Raw genomic sequence first — 21,149 nt, 5'->3', positions numbered from 1 at the left:
CCAAAAACCTCTGCTCTAGCTATCTACTAAGCCTCTTTTATATAAATTTAGGAGACTACACTATTTACATAAAACAAGCCACATTATTCTTTACATCATGAGTTGTAAGACATGTCTTTTACAAAAGATGACACATAAAATCTAAAATTATACCTGGACAATACTTTGATACTTTAAAACCTAAAATGAAACATGTACAACACTTTGTCTTCATTTACAACTTGAGAATTTTATCTTCTACTAACTTGGATCGGTGGATTGGGTTTTAGTGTAAATGTGATGCACAAAATTTGTAAATTCGTTTTCATCCTCTTCTTCCTAAAGTTGGATGTATTTTCTTCTTAGCTGGTAGTTGATTGAGACGAAATTTGTTGAAGGATAATAATGAGTTCTTCTTCATTTGATAATTGTGTCATTGTAGCCATTAGTCTTCATTTTTTGGTCAGAAATTGTTAACTTTTTGTAGGTTTGGCTTCATGTTGTGGGGATAGATGGAGAACCATTTCTCCATCACATTATTTGAAATAACGATCGTGTTGAATTTGTCCCACCACATAACTATATGTTTAGAAAAGGCGGGAGATTCCATTCGATTATGTGATTGAGTAATTCCAGGAGAAGGTCCATGCCAAATGAAAAAAATTTGAAAAGCATAGAGTTAAATCAAAATAATTTGAGAAAATATTATTTGAAAAGTATTTAAAACTTTCAAAAAATTGATATGGTAGGATGGTCTCATTAAATACCAAATATATCCCACCAATCACTAAACCATAATAGAAAATTTTGAATACATGTTTTTTCAAACATTATAAATCAAGAATGATTAAAATTGTTTAACTAAAACATATTGTACCAACATGTTTTTTCAAACATTATAAATCAAGAATGATTAAAATTGTTTAACTAAAACATATTGTACCAAGCAGTTTGATAATCGATGTATGAATAAGTTTATGGAAGAAATTGATAAGAAAATCATTTTTCGGTATAAATACTTGGGTTCCATTTGGTTAGAATTAGATCACAAAGAATCCTAACTTTTAAAAAGGCAATTCTTGGGGTCGTCTTTTCTTATGTTATGAGTAATTTCAATTGAATCGGTATCAACCAGAATAAATTCATAGAATAAACGAATTTTTTGTGGATGATTTGGAATAAAATGGAAATTTTTTTGAATTGTTTCAGGAATAGAGTTTCCTAGGAATTTCCGCTTAAGAGTTGTAACATATGAAGTTTGTGTTTTATTATGGTAAGAGGTAGATGATGATGATCGGTAATTAAAGTTTTTTTTTACGGTATAATTTCTGAATTTGGAGGGTTTGAGTTTGTGATGGCTTGGAGTAGTTGGAGGAGTGGATGACTCCTCAATTTTGGTTTGATTATCAAGGCAGAAGGCTTTGAAAGGATGGAAGATCCCAAAATTTAAAATTTATTTAATAACGGTATTGTTTGATGATTTCTTCCCTTTCAATCCTCCATTGCTTGTGATGATTCTTCTTTGAGAAATTGAAACACTCTGAGTAGGAGGCTTTGGTTTGCGGAGGTATTGATCGTTGTTGTTATTCTTGATCACGTTCATTCTTCTCTTCTTTCTTGCTAGTAGAATTCATTATTTCTTTCTTTTCTCTTTTTCACTTTTCCCTTCAAGAAATTCTCTCGTGAGTAATCAGGAAGGGAGTTTGTACTTCCTTTTATAGCTTCAATTTTGAAGTCAAAACAAGAAAGTATTGCTTGCCATCTAGCAAAAATTTATCAAGAAACTAGATTTTTAACATCTTTTGTAAAACATTTTTAAGTTGATTTGCAATCAACACGTATTAAAAATCTTTTGTTGATTAAACCACTTTGGAATTTGTTTGTACATAAAAAAAAATGGATAAAATCTTCCTTTATATGGTTGAATAATTATTTTTGAGATCCTAGCCAGATACCTAAATGATATCTTATTAGTTGTTCTTGACCATTAATGGACTATTTGAGAATGTCACCATATCCTATATCTGATGCATCTGTTTCTACAATGAGTGATGCATGTAGATTGATGATGGATTAACATGGAAGACTTTTGACTAGACCTTTGATGGTTTTAATGATGCATGTATATTGATGACTCCATGGAGGAGGAGTTTTCCTAAGTCTTTGATATAAAGGTTCACATGTTTGTCTTAAATTTGGAATAAAGTTGTAATTGATTTTTATTGGTGATTTCATCTGGAAATTTGTTAGCAAATCCTATCGATCTTTGAATTGGTTTTATTTTTCTTTGAAAACTATCATATCCTAAGAATTTTTTTTTTTGTTGAAATAGTTTTATTTTAGATAGAGAATCAACTAAATCATTTTGTTTAATTATTCTGTAAAATGTTTAAAATATTGTTCTATGGATTGTGAAAAGATTAAAATATCATCAATATAAACAATTGTGAATTCTTGATATGAGTTAAAAATGTCATTCATAATATTTTAAAATTCAGAAGGGGCATTTTTTAGTCCAAATGACATTACATTCCATTCGTATTGTCCAAATAGAACATTGAATATTGTTTTATACTTATCTTTTTTAGTAGTTTGAATTTGTCAAAATCCAAATTTCATGTCGAATTTTGAAAAGACTAATACATTTTGTATTCGATTGATTAAGTCCTTTTTGTTTAGTATGGGATAACGTATCTATTCTAAAACAGAATTTAAAGGTTTGTAATTGATTACAAGACGAGACACTCCTCATTCAATTTCGACTTGATTAATAACATAAAAGACTTGTACAACTCCATGGTGATTTACTAGACCGTATGAGTCCTTTTTCTAAAAGTTCTTGAATTTTTTTATGACAATGTTTTAATAGTTCAACATTCATTTGTATAGGTCTTGCTTTAGTAGAAATTTTTTATTCATAAAAATTCTTAATATATGGTAGACTAACAATGTGCTATTTTCTTTTCCAAAAGACATTAAGAATATAAGCACATATGTCTTTTTCAATTAATTCCTTGAATTGATTAATTTAGTTTTGAATATAAGGATCATCTAATTGTTTTTCAATTCTTTTATGATTTATTTCTTCTTTTAGAAATTGTATTTGTTGTGTCTTTCTTTTAATAGAATTAAATATTGAGAAATTTTGAATAGAATGCATTGTTTTAGTAGATATCTCTATTTCCAGACTTCGATATTTCTAATCATGATCATCATCTTAATCTTTAAGTCAATCGAGCATGATCACTGATAGATTGAGAAGTGTCACCCTTTTTCCGAGTTCGGTCACTTTTAAATTGTTTTTATCATATTCTATCACATGTTTATTTGTCATTGTAATTCTTCAAAATAAATAAATAAAATAGGGATCTTGATGGCATAGAGAATTTGGGGCCCCGCATTCACCCTTTTGCACAAAACATATCCACCAACTTCCTTGTGTTGATAGATATCATATCCCATTCCAATGAAATATAAACCACATGTTAACTATCTTATCCTATGTAACATGGTTATTGTAAAAATAAAAAATCCCTATAGATAATCTTACTCTCAAACTTTAATATGCAAAGTAGTGAAAAAGAGAGTGGGTGGGTTATATCCATTAGAAAAAGGTTTGATATTCTAATTTTTGTGAAAAAAAAATAGTTAAAATCAAGTCGCTTGAAAGCAAATCCTTCAAACTCTTTGTTTTCTTATTATAAATATTTAAAGTTCTATATGGACTAGATAAGTAAACGATGAAGATCAAGGTAATCCACAACCTAATCTACATAGAGCTCTATTGTAGATGATTATTTGAGGAGAAACTTGTACTTTATTTGAACGATATGAAGCTTTTTGATTGAAATAAAAAGTAAATCGATAAGAGCTATAAGTCCAATCTCTCTAGATATGTTTTGAAACTTTTCTTTAAAAATTCGTCTCAATTACTCCAAAATCAAACAAAGTCTTAAATTTTACAAAGACGGTGAATGACATTTCATAACTCGCCCTAATTTTTCAAAACTTGGTAATTGAATGATAGTAACAAACCATGAAAAAGGTATATTTTTTACCCTACATTGCTTTGTGCAGTCAAAATTTGAAATTATCACTCAATGGAGTTTTAACTAATTTTTTTAGTTTAACAAGGAGGATTTAAAAACCCAAAACTTAAGGGATAGATCATATGTTATTTATCACTAATTACACATAATAAGGCTTATTTTGGTTGAATTACAACATTATCTTTTAAGAAAATGTTAAGAGTTAACCACTTCGTTTTGTTCTATTATACCAAATATATTAACATAATTTATTTTCTTGTATTATTTATAAATATATTCAGCAATTTTATTTATTCAAATAACTTTCCTATTTTTTAAAACTAATTTCAATAAAATAACTAAACACCAGTGATCCATATAATTTATAAATATTTTGAACAATTTTGTCCATCAAAATAATTTTCCTATTTTTTAACAAAATTCCAATAAAACGACTAAATTTAAGTTTTAGTAAGAGTATTTAGATTAAAAAAAAATAAAAAAAAATCATATTTTGCCATCTATTTAAAAGGGAAAGGAACTTAGCACCAACATTATTAGTTAAGAAAAGATATATAGAATAATACCAAACAAACCCAAACCCACTGACCACTCCATCCCTGTAATCAGCAGAGCCACATCCATGGCTTCCTCCATTTCCCTTCCAACTCCCCAAACTCCGCTTCTCAAATCCACCTTCCTCGGCCAAAACCGCCGCCGCTTCCTTCTCCACCGCCCATTCCCCCTTCCCCATCGAGCATCACCAACCCATCACGCTTTCCGGCCCTCCGCCGCCTTCGATTTGGCCCAGCTTCTCGGCGGAAGAGGCCTCTGCAATGGCGAGCGAGGTCTCAAAGAGGAACTCAAAAGAAACGTCGAGGATAATCCCGTCGCAGATGGAGGTGAAATTCCAGAAACCTCCGAGAAATTAGCCGTCGATAGGGTTCCGGAAGATGGATTCGAGAAGGAATTGATGGGCTTAACCGGAGGATTTCCTGGCGGTGAGAAGGGATTAAGAAAATTCATATCGGAAAATCCTCCTCCTCCGCCTCGACCGAAACCTTCCGCTTCAAATTCCAGCGAAATCGGTGCGATTCTGAGTTCGCAGAAACCGAAGCCACCAGATCTCCCGCTGTTGCTGCCGGGAATGATCGCGATTGTGAAGAATCCAAACAATCCGTACTACATGTATTGTGGAATCGTTCAGAGAATCACGGATGGAAAGGCTGGGGTTCTTTTCGAAGGAGGAAATTGGGATCGATTGATAACGTTTAGATTGGAGGAGCTGGAACGAAGAGAAAAAGGACCTCCGATGAAGAACCCTAGATCGGCTGTTCTTGAACCTCTTCTTCAAAATGATTCTCAATGATTCCAATCGGTGATGGTGATTCCTTTCTCTTCTTCATCTGTTTGTTATCCTGAAATTTCTAATTGGAAAATTTTGTGAATATTCCTAATCCAACAAACACCTTCATTTTTTATTTTTTAATTTTGTAACGTTTACTTTAATGAGTTATCATTAGAGATTTTTTTTTAAAGGTTAATAACAATTTTAATCCTAATTTTGTGGCGTTTGCGTCATTTAGTCCTGAAATTAGACCGGTTTGATGATTCTTATGATTTTGAAAATTAAGCCTATAGGCTATCTTTCGTTGTTTACATTTTAAAAATGTTCTCAAAATTAAGTCTTTTGAAAGGAAAAAAAAAACATATATATATATATATATTTTAAATTTAGCTAAGAAATAAATGGATTACAAAAACAAAAAGAAAAAAAAAGCACATGACTATTAAACGGGCTTAAGGTTCCAATTTTTGTAGAATTCACAGTTTTACTTCACCCAAAATTGCATGTTTGTGGTTTTATTAGAAAATTTTGAATTTGTATCTAATTTAATTGATTAATTTTTAACCATTTTAATTTACGCAAAACTAAAATTCAAGAATTTATTAAGTAGGAAATTAAAAGTTTGAGGACCTATTATATATTTTTTAGAGTCTAAAGACAATAAACATAACTTTCAAAAGTTCAATAACTGAATTTGTAATGCCTAAAAAAATGACTAGATTTGTAACTTAATAGAAAGAAATATCATCTAGGGTGAGCATTGGTCGGTGCCAATTTTGGGATCGAACAAATGATGACATATTACCCTAACTCATTGTTAAAACTATGCTTATCTATTGTTAGTGCAAGTTTGAGAGTGATTAATTTAACAAATTTAAAGGTCAAAATGGAATCAACTTAGCAAATTTATGGGGTAAAATTTTATTCTCTATTATTTAGTGCATGTTTGGAGTGATGGATTGTTAAAATAGTTTTTATCAAATTGAAAATCATCCCAAACATGTCTTTAATCACTAGGTTGAATAAAAAATTGTGGCCAATCAAATTTCATCATGTCATCATAACAAAGACCAATTTTTTTGAATTTAAGGCCACTTGAGAATTATTGTCCCTAAGTTAAAAATTGGGTGGAGGCAAACAAAAGGCAAATTAGAAGATGCAACATGTCTTCAATCTAGTCATTTGATCATAATGAGATTTATCGAATTCAATGATGATTAAGCATGAGCGATGATCGATAAATTTGGCTAAGTAGCCAAATTGGATTTGAAATTATAAATTGGATCGTGTCTAGTAGTAATTTATGTCATTGAGTCCAAAATCCAACCTAATTTAAGTCTATGGTGGAAAGTTGGGCCAAATAAAAGATTTGAACAAGGTTCAGTTTTGGCCCAAGCCCAATTGTTGAGCTCAACAACTAATTAGACCTAAACCAACATAAAGTCCACGAAAACATATAAATAGAGGCTTTATCCTTCATTCTGAGGGGGAGATTCAGAGAACGGAAGCTCTCGAGTTCTTTGAAGATTGAAGCTCTAAAAGTCTAAAGACTAAAACTTTGAAGTTCTCAAGCTTCAAAAATCCAAAGAATTGAAACTCTGGAGCTCCTAAAGCTTCAAAGATTAGAAAGAAATAAGAGAAGAGAAGGCTCTCAAAAGCTTTCAAGACTCTAAAGATCGAAGTTTCAAAAATTAATTTTGCTCTACTAAAGATCTGGAGATCAAAGCTCAGAAGACTTACAAAAAATCAGAGGACTCTTTGAAGCTCTTGAAGTTAAAAACTCCATAAACGATTCAGGGCATACATCAAAGACTACAGAGGAAATTCTAGATGGAATTTAGAAAGCAGGACAATATCTAAGCTCTTGAGAATCAACTATGTCTTTGAAGACCCAAAAGCACTTAAAAAATCAAACAACTTCCAAACCCAAAAAAACTATAGCTTTGAGAACAAGCGAAAAATCCCCCAAGCAAATTTACTTTGTGAGAGAAAACATCAAAGGATCATTTGTTAGAGAATGTATTCACAATACGGAAATCAATACAAATTTGAAATTCATTCAACAAATTGAATTTCTCCAAAAAAAAAAAATTTAATCTAACATACTTAAAAATAATTTAATATTTAATTGTATAATTTTAAATGTAACTTTCATATCACCAAAATTGATTTTGAATATTTAAAGTACATTTCAGGGTGATTTAAAAATGATAAAAGTGATTGTTAACCATTTTAAGATCATTCCCAAACATCTTTTTAATAGCATGAAACTATTGTTAGATTTTTGGCAAAATAACAAAAATGCAGTTTGTCCCACAGATAAATTGAAGAATGGGGATGAGCTTCAAGCCTATAAAAGGAGTCCATGCCCTTGGTTTCAAGTTATCCCAGTTAGAAATGCTTTAAGCTTGAGTGTGTTAACTCTAGATAAATTTCTTTTATATATTCTCTAGTTTGAGAGTGGGAAAAGGATGCAAGTAGTATAAAAGCTTTAAGAAAGTGCTATTGTACTTGGGATTGAGAGAGAGAATTGCTCTGTGTGATTGTAATAATTTTTCACCTAGTGATTTTCTTTCTAATGGTGAAAATTCTTGTGTTTTTCTGCTTTTCTCAACAAGTGGTGTCAGAGCGTCAGATTCATAGTTTCTTGAATGTCTAAGTATGCTTTGTAGTTGCAGGTTTGTCTAAGCTTCCACATCAGAAAATAATTCTTGAAACGAGCTACGATGTTTTGTGAATAGTGTAAGTTGTTCAATATTTGCTGATTTTCTAAGAGCGAAGCAGATGTGTATCAAGTTTTATGAGTCCAATAAAGTTTAACGTGGAGAAATGTGATGGAAGGATGAACTTTGACTTATGGCACGTAAACCCCAGACCGTACTTTACTATGTAAGCATTTTAAGTTAACATGGGGTGTATGGTTAACTTAGGTGTATGTATGATATTTGTAGGGAAAAGGCTTATGGAGTTTTTGAAGGAAATTATTCTAAGTATAGAAAGGTAGGTATTCAGGTGAAGTGAGTAATGGTGTCACTTAGAAGAAATTATAGAGCGTGAAAAGGTTTGTTCATACCTTGTGTCCAAGGTTACAAAGAGGAAAAATGGCTAAGTGTGAGGCTTGTGTTGGGGACCATGAAGAAGTTAGGTTGACAGGTGATCAAAGGCCTAGGAGTGGGCTTGAGAGGCGATAGCCGAGAGAGATGACGCCTATGCTACGAATACTAGCTTGTGCGTTAGCTGGCCTATGCGATGAGTGCCAACTTGTGCGCTGATAGTCAACCTATGCGTTGAAATGAGGTAGAGGTGCTCAGCTTAATTACCGAGTTTAATGGGTCAGGTGGTGTGTTTAGGGATCTAAGCACAACTTAGTGGCCCAGTTGTCACCCTAATAAGCTATCTGGATATACTTGCACTATTATAAAAGGGAAGTCAAGTAGAAGAGATTGGTTTGGCATTTTCACTCATGCTAAGGGAGGAAATTTGCTGCCGAATCGAGGTTTGATCAATGTTGAAGACAATTTGAGGCTACCAAGAAGAATTTCCCATGAGTTTAGGTTGAAAAAGATTCTTCTAACTATTGCTTACAAGCTCTCGGGTTTCTTAGGCAGATTAAGAAAATTGAAGAATTTTGAGCTTATTCAGAGGAATCAGAGACCCAAGACTTAAGGTAAGGAAGTCAAGATGTTTTTTTAGCAAGTTCTTAGAAGAAAATTTTATGAGATAATATTTGGAATTTAAGTTATTAAAGTTGGAAAGTTGAATCTGAAAATTTGATGGTTGAGTGAGCAAGCAGCTGCATCTGAGGGACAAACAAGTAGTTGGCGTACAAGGAGATGCATGGATGAGCGCAAGCGCTGGCTGTGGGATGTGCTAAGGCGAACGCAAGGTTTCGAGGGAAAGTATCCCATCGATCGAAGCATGCTAAGGGAAGCGTAGACAAGCGTTCGATGCATAGATGTGAGTGGCATGTCTTAGCGCCTAAGTGCACACTGTGAACACAATGGCACCTACCAGTTGAGGTAATTTTTTTTCAAGTGTAGGTGATGCGTTGAGATAAGCTATGTGATGATGAATCGTGAGAGATGTCTAAGTTCAATGTTTAACTAAATGTTAATTAATCTTGAAAGGGAGCTGATGGCATTAACCTTAGGTATTTATTGATGTTACAGGGCAAACACAAATTAGGGAAGCCTATCATCCTTTGAAGAAGTAGCCTAAGACAATGAGTGACTAAATTTTATGAATGTTTTCTCTTAGGAGGTTTCAACGCATAATTTATGATTAAGTTTCTAAGTTTTAAAGATGTTGTTTTACAGAGTTCCACGCATAAGCTATTAGCCTTGCGATGAGTTTTCCAATATGAGGCATGATTTCTTAAAGTATTACTTCGACACATGCTTAGGTTTGAGGATTGATGTGTGGACGCATAGTCCAACCTTTTTCTAAAATAATGAGATTTACGAAATATATTTGCGGTTTGATGAATTCTAGCTTGCGTTAGCTAGCATTCCTTAATTTATGTTATTCTCTCATGATGAATATGCTTATAGCTCGTTTTTACTGGAATGCTTGATGTTTTAAAGTTGAGATCCTTTCTAAATGAGGTGTTATAATGATTTATTGAGAAAACTCGATACTGAAGGTATGAAGGTATCTGGGCCCCCTGATACCTAAGGTATGACGGTACTTGGGATATTACCACGTGCGCGTAGGTACTGTACTATCGATGCTGATTGTATTGAGATTACTCTACAGCTAAGGATTTGACATTGAGGGATTGAGCAAAAAGGCTTTCTCTCAACTAAGGCTGAATGACAATGATTTTCAAGGAGAATATTGATGATTGAGTTTTTAAGGTTTTAAAATGTTCTACATGTTTTACATACTTATGATTTCAAGTATTTCTAGACCCTGAATTTTAGAGATGTATGTTATTTCTGATCTTGATGTTCTACTTGATGTTTAATAAGAATGCTTTAGAAGAAAGTCACTCATTGGGTCAGTAGCTCACCTTTTCCAATGTTTTCTTATCCTCAGGTAGCGGTCAACTCCCCAGAAGATAGTTGTTCTGCTAGTCTGCCACTCAGAATGCAAGTTCGAACTAAAGACAAACTTAGGTTGTTAAGTTGTTTTGTTTAATAGTTTCCACCATGTACATATTAGGGACTATGGATAGATGGAGATGGGACCACTGGTTTGTATATGTATGCATGTTCTATTATGTATATATAAGTTGTGTATCCATTTTAGTTGTTCTGTTTTGCGAATGTCTGAGGAAGTGAATGTTCATAATTGCTTATCAGGGACATAAGACTATGTAGAACAGGTATTGAGAGATAGGATGGGCAATATGTGTTTGTTGATGAAAATTTGAGTTTTAAAAGGAAAAAAATCTTTTGAGAATCTCACATTGCTTAGGTTGGGAAGTTTACTCTCCTTCATATACTCCCATCTTGGACTTTGGGTATGGACCCCAAGGATGAAGGAACTCTGGTGAGGAGAACTTGGAGCGAAAGCGGATCGACAAAATTCCACTAATTATCGAATACTAAATTTACAATAAACATACAAATAGATATGCATTTAAATTAAGCTACAACATACTTTTATAAGAAATAAGTTCAAGAAATATCACCTTTGTAGAACCTTTCTTCACAAATCCCTCGAACAGTCACAAACCTCTTGAAGACCTTCTTCAAAATAACCTCGAACAGAAACCCGGACACAACCACAATCGAGTCCTCGATATTCTCAGGGTGAGAACATAGGAGTGGTGGGCTCTGACTATTTTGGTTAGGAAGAGAAAAGGCTTAAGGTAGAGGAAGAAGATTGAGAAGTATCACACAAGAACTCACAGAACTTTTTTGTAACTCTCTCTCAATCATTCAATAGCAATCGTAGAAAAAGAAGAAAAACTATTTTTTCTTTTATTCTCCTATTGCCAAATTGAATAACCACCCCACTAAAGTGGGTGGAGAGAAAAGATGGGGAAGGAAGTTGTAGTTCTCTTCCTTATTATTCAAATATTATATTCATATTAAATTATATGTTATATCAAATATAACATATAATCTATAGTTTTAATATTGTATTACATACAATATAAACTATAGTTTCTTTTCTCCATTATATGACATTTAATATAAATCTCATTTATATTAAATTTAACAATTATGAATCCCATTCATAGAAAATATATTTGATTCTTATTCAAATATTTATTTCCTTCCATTAAGCTATAATGCATCAAATACAATATGACAATTATATCATATATAATTGAAATAATTTAATTATGTCATATATAATCAAATCCCTCTATTAATCTGAACAATTCAGATTAATCCAAAAATTTATTTTCGACTAAATTCTTTTGAGCTACCAAGAGGACCTCATGGACCTGTAGCTTGAAGCTCCAATGGTACATGAATAATTAATTAAGCTCTTTAATTACATTATTCACCATTCATTAAATATAGGGCACTCCACTAAAAACTGATAGTTGCACTCTTCACACTATAGATATATTTCTGTGTCCATTGGATATAACCAATCAACAGTACGATGACCCTTCACAAATTACTCGTAAGTACAGCTGGGCCAAATTACCGTTTTCCCCCCTGCAGTTACATCTAAATTCTTAATTACTACTGATCCCTCTAATAAACAATATATCATAGTTCTACTATGACTAAACCCCTCTCGGGCCTAGAGAGAGTGTGGTGCAACATTGTTCAAGACCTGGAATCAACTCTTAAGGGAGCAATTTATTTATTTATCTCTGCTTCGGGGAAGGAGTAAATTCCTCTTGTGTAGTTGTGTTCCCAGCTCCCCAATCAGATGAATCCTCAAAATAAAAGTGTTATTGAGTCGGCGATCTGACCACTCTTACCCATACAAATCAAAAGACCACCCTTATAGGCAGGAGTTCACAACTCACTCAGTATTCAGGTCATGTTACCTATGGTCATCCTGGTGAAATGTAAGTCTTTATTATGAACGGTGTTACATAATGAGACTAAACATTTCGTGGTCTGGTCTTATACAAATTCTTTTGTATAGAATATCTCCACTCGCATGTCTAATACATTAATGATCAGGATCAGATCATTTGCAGTACTTTATAACAATTGTAACACCTATAAAGCAGGTCATACTCGTAGTGTCACACGGATAAGATAAGATACCTAGCCTTATCCATCTACTACAGACCATAAAGGTTATCACTTACACATGATCCGCCCATATGTCTCCACATACATGTTTAAGTTACAAAGATAGCTTTGAATGTTAGTCTATTGGTTTGTAGTTAATGCAACTAAAATATCACATATTTTATAGACAAAATGAATAAAATATCGTACATTTTATTAATCACATAATGAGTTTTTTCATACAATGTTTACAAACTATAGAACCCTACGAGATTTAAAACAAAGGTGGTACTCATAGTTTAGATGAAGTGAGGAGATAGATGAATGTGGGTATGGTGGACATCCCACACGTGTGGGTCGCTACAGTCGGTCGTGGCGTGGCGCGTTACGACAGTTTCACACTATAGTTGGCCTTCGAGGCCTGGAAAAAACGCCAGCCTTCCATCATTTCTCACAACTCATTCTTCCACTCACAATTCAATCCCTCTCCATTCCTTCCTCTGTTTCCAATTTTTTTCCAAGCATATCATATTGAAGGGTGTGAGTTTTTCAGTTGGTTACTATGCATCTTCGATCGAGACAATTTTATAATTCTGGATTGTTTATCTTAGGGACGACGTGGCAATATTGTTGAATTGTTTACAACAGAGCCGCGAAATGCCTTATAGAGAATGAGATGCACGACTCAACCTATATTGAGTTTCTATTTTTCAAGTTCTATATTTATGATAACTGTTGTTCGTGACCGTTCACTGCTGTCAAGTTTCACTGTCAAAGGGTAGCTGGTTCCAACAATTTTAAAAGGATTTCATCTGCGCTGCTGCGATGGCCCTTACAAGTCATAACGACATTATGACTTGCTACCTCAACCGTCCATTACGATTCGAAGGAGTAAACTTCAAAAGGTGGAAGCAGAAGATGTTATTTTTCCTTACCGTCAAGAAAGTTGTCAATGCTTGTACCATGGATAAGCCAACCGTTCCGAACGAAGATTCGACTAACAACAAATAAAAGAGGCTACTAATTGGGAAGAAAAGGACTTTTTATGTAAAAAAATCATTTTAAATGGTTTGTCTGATGATCTATATGATTATTACAACACAATGAAGACCACAAAAGAAGTTTGGGATGATCGGCAAAAAAAGTACGATATTGAGGAGGTCGGGTCGAAAAAATATGCTTTCAGTCGTTACCTCAAGTTCTAGATGCAGATGACAAATCTTTGGAGGCCCAGTCCCATGAACTATTAAAGATAGCCCATGAAATAATAACTTAATTTATGCTCCTAGACGAACTATTCTAAGTTGTTGTTATTATTGACAAACTACCCCCCTTATGGAAGAATTTTAAGAACACCTTGAGGCATAAGACCAAGGAGTTTTCCTTGGAGAGTCTTATCACCCACCCAAGGATTGAGGAGGAAGCCTGGAAGCAAGACCAGAGGGAGAAGATGAATATCGTACCTGGGAGATCCACCTCTGTTGTAATAAAGCCTGACTAAAAGTCCAAGGGGACAAAGAGGAAAGGTCAGAACCATGGTTCTAGCAACCAGAACCAACAGAAGAAGAAGAAACCCCCTTGGGAGAAATAGTACAGTTCATTTGCTTTAACTGTAATAAACTTGGACACATGACTAGGAACTGTAGGAATAAGCATTGTCCTGCTGGTTAGGCGAACCTGATAGAGGAACCGTTAGTTTCCATGATCATAGAAGTATATTTGATCGGTAGTTCTGAGGGGTGGTGAATAGACACTGGCACTACGCGTCATGTCTGTCACGACCTTAATATCTTTAAAACTTATACTAAAACTAAGTATAAGAATATTCTTTTGGGGGATCACCACTCAATGGAGGTTGCTGGAACCGACAAGGTGAAGTTGAACTTTACCTCGGGGAAGAGCCTCACGTTGAAAGATGTCCTGCACATTCCGGAGATAAGAAAGAACTTGGTCTTGGGCTATCTCCTCAACAAGGCCAGATTTACTCAAACCATAAGGCAAATTTATATACCCTTACTAAGAATAATGTATCCGTAAGGAAGGGTTACGCAACTAAGGGAATGTTTAGATTGAATTTTGACATAAATAAAATGAAATATTTTGTGTATATGCTATTTCTTTGAATATTTGGCATGCTAGACTTTGTCATGTTAATAATAAATTAATTTGTAACATAATTATGCTGGAAATGATACCTAAGTTATCTATGAATTACTTTGATAAATGCGAGTATTGTAGTCAGGCTAAAATAACGAAGACTCCACATAAATCAGTACTTAGGGTATCTGAGCCTCTAGATTTAATTCATTCTGACTTATGTGAATTTGATGACATCTTGACTAGGAATGGTAAAAGATATTTTATTAATTTTCTTGATGATTGCTCTGATTTTACTTTTGTATATTTGTTGAAAAACAAAAGTGATGCGTTTGATGCTTTCAATTTATTTGTAACTGAAGTAGAGAATCAGTTCAATAGAAAGCTTAAAAGACTTCTTAGTGATAGAGGAATTGAGTACAACACAGACAGCTTCAATGAGTTCTTTAACTTACATGGAATAATACATGAAAAGACTACACACTACTCTCCTAAAACGGACGGAAAAGTCGAAAGAAAAAGTAGAACTTTAGTTGAGCTAGTAGTTGCTATTTTATTTAGTCCACGAGTCGCGTCTTATTGGTGAGGTGAAACCATCCTTACTGTGTGTTATATTCTAAATAGAATACCAAATTCTAAAAACACATCTTCACCTTACAAAATCCTTAAGTATAAGAAACCAAACTTGTCATACTTTAGATCATGGGGATGTCTAGCCTTCGTAAGGATTCTAGACCCTAAAAGAAGAAAGCTAGCTAGTAGAGCCTATGAGTGTATCTTTATAGGTTATGTCATAAACAATAAAGCCTATAGGTTATATGACCTAGTAAACCAAGTGATCATTAAGTCCAACGATGCCGACATTTTTTAGGATAGATTTCCTTTAAATCGAGAAATAATGGGGGCTAGGGATCCAGTGGTCTAACCCTAGTTAGAAACCCTACCTCTACAGATGAAGTTGACCCAAAATCTAGAAGAAGCAAAAGAACTAGAACCGCCAAGAATTTTGGGGATGACTTTCAGACCTATAATGTAGAAGAAGATCCTAAAGACCTAAAAGTTGCTATGTCCTCTGTAGATGCCATAAATGATGAGATAGAGTCTTTTGAGTCAAATAGGACTTGGCACTTAGTAGACCTACCTCCAGGTTGCAACGCAATACGGTGCAAATGGATCTTAAGAAAGAAACTTAGACCTGATGGAAAAGTTGACAAGTTTAAAGCCAGGTTAGTGGCAAAGAGCTTTAGATAAAGAAAAGACATAGACTTCTTTGACACCTTCTTCCCTGTCACTAGAATTACCTCAATCCGTGTTTTGTTCTCTCCCTTTGCCCTTTATAACCTCGTAGTACATCAGATAGATGTAAAAACCGCTTTCCTAAATGGTGAACTTGAAGAAGAGATTTAAATGGAACAACCTGAGGGCTTTATACTCCATGGTTAAGAAAATAAGGTTTATAAGCTAGATAAATCTTTATATGGTCTGAAACAAGCTCCTAAGTAATGACACAAAATTTTTGATAACCTAATCCTATCTAAATATTACAAGGTTAATGAAAGTGACAAATGCATTTATTATAAGTTTGAAAATAATCTATACATTATCATGTGTCTGTATGTAGATGATTTGTTAATCTTTGGGTCGAACTTGCATGTCATAAATGATGTGAAATCCCTATTGAGTGCAAATTTAGACATAAAAGACATAGGAGAAGTGAGTATAATCTTTAGGCATAAAAATGACTAGGTCTGAAAAGAGAATTTATTTGGATCAATTTCATTATGTAGAAAAGATTCTAAAGAACTATAATTACTTTCAGTGTAAACCAACATGTACTCCTTATAACCCTAGTGTTAAGTTGTTCAGGAACACTGGTGACAGTATTAATCAATCTGAGTATGCGAGCATCATAGGTTGTAAACCCTAAACCCTATTTTTGCTACTTAAGTCAGTTAATTAACATGTTGATCAAGATTAAGTATAAGTTAATAATATGTTTGTAGGGAAAAGCTTGAAGAGTAAAAAAAGAAGAAAAAGCATTCTAAGTGTTGAGCATTAAGGCACTCGGGTAGTAAGACAAAGAGGCACTTTGTAAGGAAAAATTTGGCTAAGTATAGTAACTTTGCGTTAGAAGCGTTAATGTGCTGCCTAGGTGTGCGAAAACCATGTTTCATTGAGGTTATTTAGGCGCATGATGGGCGTGAGACCATGCTATGTGGCTAAGTGACGGTCGTATGAGATGCCATACATTGAGTAAGGACATGTGTTGGTCAAGCCCATGGGAGGTTAGATGGACAAGGATGCGTGTGCAAGAGCATAGAGGCCTTAGGCGATGGGGGCATGCATGCAATGGCCAGATGCGTGGTGTGGGCAAACAAGTCCATACGATGACATTGGGCAAGATGATGGGTGTAGGAAGTGCCAAGGCGTGCGTTGGCTGGTGGGCTATGCGATAAGGTACTGCATGCATTAGTAAAGTGATGTTGAGTCATGCGATGGTAGGTGTGAAGAGAATAAGCCTTGCGTTGGTCTTAAGGGAAGGCATTCAGCTTAATCATCGATTAAGATGGCCAGCTTCATGACTAAAGGTACTGATCCCACTTAGTGGGTGAGTTGGCAACTTAAGAATGCATTAAGGACATGCAGTGTTTAGTATAAAAGGGAAGAGTATAAAAGAGAAGCTTCAGTTCAAAGGCTCGGTTTAAGCATTTTACTCGTGTTAATGAAGTGATTCTAGAGCCATTCGAAAGCCTAAAGAGTGTAGTTAAAGTTCTAGGGTTGCTGGAAGGAATCTCCAAGGAATTCAAGGTGAAATATGAAGAAGATTGAAAGAAGGTCAAGCTCTCAAATGAATCTGAGCCTATAATGAATATTTGATGTTTTCGAACAAACAAAGAGAAATTAAGAGCTCAAATTTTAAGGTAAGCAAGTTAAGACATTTCTAAACATTGTAGAAAGAAATATTCCAAAATAAGTCAAGAAAATAAGTTAATCGAGCTTAAAGTTGAACTAGATTTTGGTTGAATGAGCAGGTAGCTGCAACGGTTGAGCAAGCAAGCTGCTCAACCTAGGAAGGTTACAGGCACGCATGAGGAGCTAGTTGAGCACAAGGCATGCACTGGACTGTATGCGAGGGTATGCATTGAGTTGTGTGAACGTGCACTGAAGTAGTGGGTGCAAAGGGGTACTGGCTATGCGTTGATGTGCGACTGATTGGGCGTATAAGGCATGCGATTGGCGCATGAGTTGTCTTGTTGGCCGCATAGCTAAGGCTTAGTTACTCAAGATTTTCTTAAGTTTTGGATGCTTAAGAATGTATCCGTTGAAAGGGAAATTGATGTTTTAGTCTGAATGTTAAGTTCATTTAGGTGAGTTATTCTTACAAGAAGATTAAAGGCACTAGGTAAACATGTTATTCATTTCCACAGTTAACGCCAATAGAAAGGGCTTATCAACCTCATGAGGAATGCCCAAGGCTATGAGTGACAAAATTAATGTTTTCCACATGTTTTAGTAACACACGCTTTACTTAAATGTTTAGGCTCATACTTACTTATGTTAAAAGAATGTTTAAGATGATTTCCAAGCAATCTATATTTCTTGAAGCCATTAACGCATGCTAGTTTAAAGAAGTTTATAAAACATGACTTAAGTATTTCAATACTCATTATACAAGAAGCATGCATTCGAATTTGATGCTTAATAGTAAAGATATTTAAGCATATGATTTATGATGTTATGCTTTCAAAGTATGATTTACTTTAAAGTATGAGTTTTATGATGATTATTAGAACCTAATACTGAAGGACAATAAGAAGGTATCTAGGCAGTAGTACCTAAGGTATGACAGTACTTTGTTATAACCACGTACACGTAGGTAGAATTGACGTTGGTTGTGTTGAGAATACTCCACATCAACTAAGGTTTGTGTTGCGGGATTGAACAAAAATGTACTCTCTCAACGAAGGATTATGTTAAACTATGTTTTAAGCTATGCTATGTTTGGAAGTTCTAAATATGAGTTTGCTTGGCAGTATTCCAGTTTTTAAGCATGATGTTTATGATTTAATAGTCACTTACTGGGCTAGTAGCTCACTCGTTTTAAATATTTTCTTCCTCAAGTAGTGATCAATTCCACAAAGGTTAACTGCACTACTGCTCTGCCACTCAAAGACTCTAGTTTTTAGAAAAGTTTAGGTGTCTACATGTAAATGTTTGTACATACGTGTTGAACATATTAAGGACAAGGGCTAGCTATCGGGACCCACTGAACTCTGTATTTGTGAATAATGCAATAATGTTTTATGTTTAACCCTGGCTGAGTTATCTAAGATTATGTTTCTTAAACTGTTGTTATATTCCAAGGTTCTCTAAGTAGGTTTAGGATAATGGTTAGACAGTAAGTACCACAAAAGGGTTGATAACTGATGCCGTCACATTGTCTAATAGATTAATAGGGTAATCTAGGAGGGGATGTGACATAGACAGTCTTAGATACACTACTGACTGCACTAGGCCTGATATAGCTCATGTTGTAGGATTACCTTGTAGGTTTACAAGCAAACCTAGTCTAGAGCATTGGAATGCTATAGAAAGTGTTATGAGGTACTTGAAGAAAACTCAAAACCTTTCCTGCTTTCCTGGAAGGATTCAAGATTCTGACTGAAACTCCCTCTCGGATGATTCAAAGGCTACATGTAGCTATATCTCTAATATAGTAGGCGGAATTGTCTCTTGGAAGTCCAAGAAACAGAGGCAGAAATGATAGCACTAACAATAGCTAGTGAAGAAGTAGGCTGACTTTGCTGTCAGAGATTCCCCTATGGAAAAAGCCGATACCAGTTATATTGATCCATTGTGATAGTACTGCAGCAATCACAAAAGTTCAGAACCATTACTACAACGGAAAGAAACAAAAAATACATTGTAAGCACTATACATTAGAGAGTTCCTCACTACTGGTGCAATTAGAATGGATTATATACGAACTGATGAAAATTTGGCAAATCCTTTCACGAAAGGACTAACCAGAGAGAAGGTTTTCAAAACCTCAAAAAGGATGGGACTCATGCCTATAGAAAGATGAATCATTGTAAGAAAAATCTAACCTCTAGACTAAAGATCCCAAGAAGCAGGTTCATCGTGTAATAACTGATCACAAGTGATATATAGTGAATCATGCCAAAACAAACATAAAGTTCCCTTCCTATAACCTAGAGTCTAAGCATGATATCTTGAAGCATAAAAAAGGTTGAAATTAGTTTTTCATGAGATCTATACTTGATGTCAAATGGGTACTTAGCTACAAAAACACTCTTGATAGAATCACCTAAATTGTTTTTAGGTAAACTCTCTAGAGTGTTCACTAAACCAGGATACATGTGCTGGGCTTTAAAACATTGGCTTTTCGAACTACACCCTAATGATATTGTGTGTGAGATGTTGTTAGAAATAGAGTTCGAAACTATGAGTTACTCTAGTATATTATGAATCATCTACACTACGTAAAGGTTCAAGTCGTAAGACACCTTTGCTTATGCACAGTGTTGTATAGACTAATATTACTCAATGAAAATGTTTTTCTTATGTTTCTAGAAATGCAGTTTGTCCCACATCGGTTAAATTGAAGAATGAGGATGGACTCCAATAAAAGGAGTTCATGCCCTTGGTTTCAAGTTATCCCTATTAGAAACACTTTAAGCTTGCGTGTGTTAACTCTAGTTAAATTCTCTTTATGTATTCCCTAGTTTGAGAATAGGAAAATGGTGTGAGTAGTATAAAAGCTTTAAGAGAGTGTACTTGTAATTGGGATCGTAAGAGAGAATTGTTCTACGTGATTGTAACAATTTTTCACATAGTGGACTTCTTTCTGGTGGGTCGTAGCTTTTCTCCAAGTTGGGAGTTTTCTATGTAAATTCTTATGTTTCCAGTGTTATTGTTTTCTTGTAATTTCTATCTTATATTTTTGTTTATTCTTACCGTAGAAGTGGGAGGTTTTTCCCCCGTTAATTATATCAATTAGTTGTAAAGAATGAAGTGAAGTGAGACTAGATCTAATATAATTGACATGTATTTCCTCCATTGAAGTTGGATCATATGAAGTGTTCATTGGGATTTCAATAAGTTTCAAAAGGATAGTTTAACCTATAAGTATTTACTTATTTATTTATCTTTGAAAATCTATTAGTGTTTTTTTCTGTTTTTTTTTAAATGAAAAATCAATTAGTTATGCACTCATACTTTGGTCAAATTTCGTTTCTACTTCCAAGTTATGCATTTCAAACCTGTTTTTCAAAGAGCTCGTTATTTTGGACGAGGAAAAAAAAAAGGTTATGTTCAATTAAAGAAAACAAGAAAAGTCGTTTGGGAAAACTTACTGGAAGCAGCCATACAAAAATGAAAAATCATTTACTCTTAAGTTATTCCATTTGGATATTTGTTTTTGTTTTTTAAAATTAAATTTATATCATCTACTTTTCTTATAATGATTTGGATCTTTTTTAAGTATAACAATAGAATTCTTGACCAAATTCCAAAAATAAA

General features: G+C 34.1%; 1 protein-coding gene across 5 annotated transcripts; it reads left to right on the top strand.

The window, feature by feature from the left end:
* The first annotated feature begins 4,415 nt into the window (after positions 1-4,415).
* Positions 4,416-10,611, top strand: NDHS (NAD(P)H-quinone oxidoreductase subunit S). 5 transcript variants are annotated; one of them, XM_039046667.2, is made up of 2 exons: positions 4,416-5,385; positions 10,393-10,611. In XM_039046667.2, exon 1 carries the CDS (start codon positions 4,651-4,653, stop codon positions 5,374-5,376), a length of 726 nt encoding a protein of 241 aa, XP_038902595.1. In that variant the 5' UTR covers positions 4,416-4,650; the 3' UTR covers positions 5,377-5,385; positions 10,393-10,611. The 5 variants fall into 5 exon arrangements, with proteins under 5 accessions (XP_038902595.1, XP_038902579.1, XP_038902605.1 ...); XM_039046651.2 differs by having other exon boundaries at positions 4,416-5,391; XM_039046677.2 differs by lacking the exon at positions 10,393-10,611 and adding an exon at positions 7,675-7,969.
* The last annotated feature ends 10,538 nt before the right edge of the window (positions 10,612-21,149 follow it).

Source organism: Benincasa hispida, chromosome 1 (assembly GCF_027475165.1).
Source record: "Benincasa hispida cultivar pf3 chromosome 1, pf3_genome.v1.1, whole genome shotgun sequence".
Classification (NCBI taxonomy): Eukaryota; Viridiplantae; Streptophyta; class Magnoliopsida; order Cucurbitales; family Cucurbitaceae; genus Benincasa; species Benincasa hispida.
The sequence above is the reverse complement of the archived record's forward strand: the minus strand, read 5'-3'. Positions and strand labels throughout refer to the sequence as shown.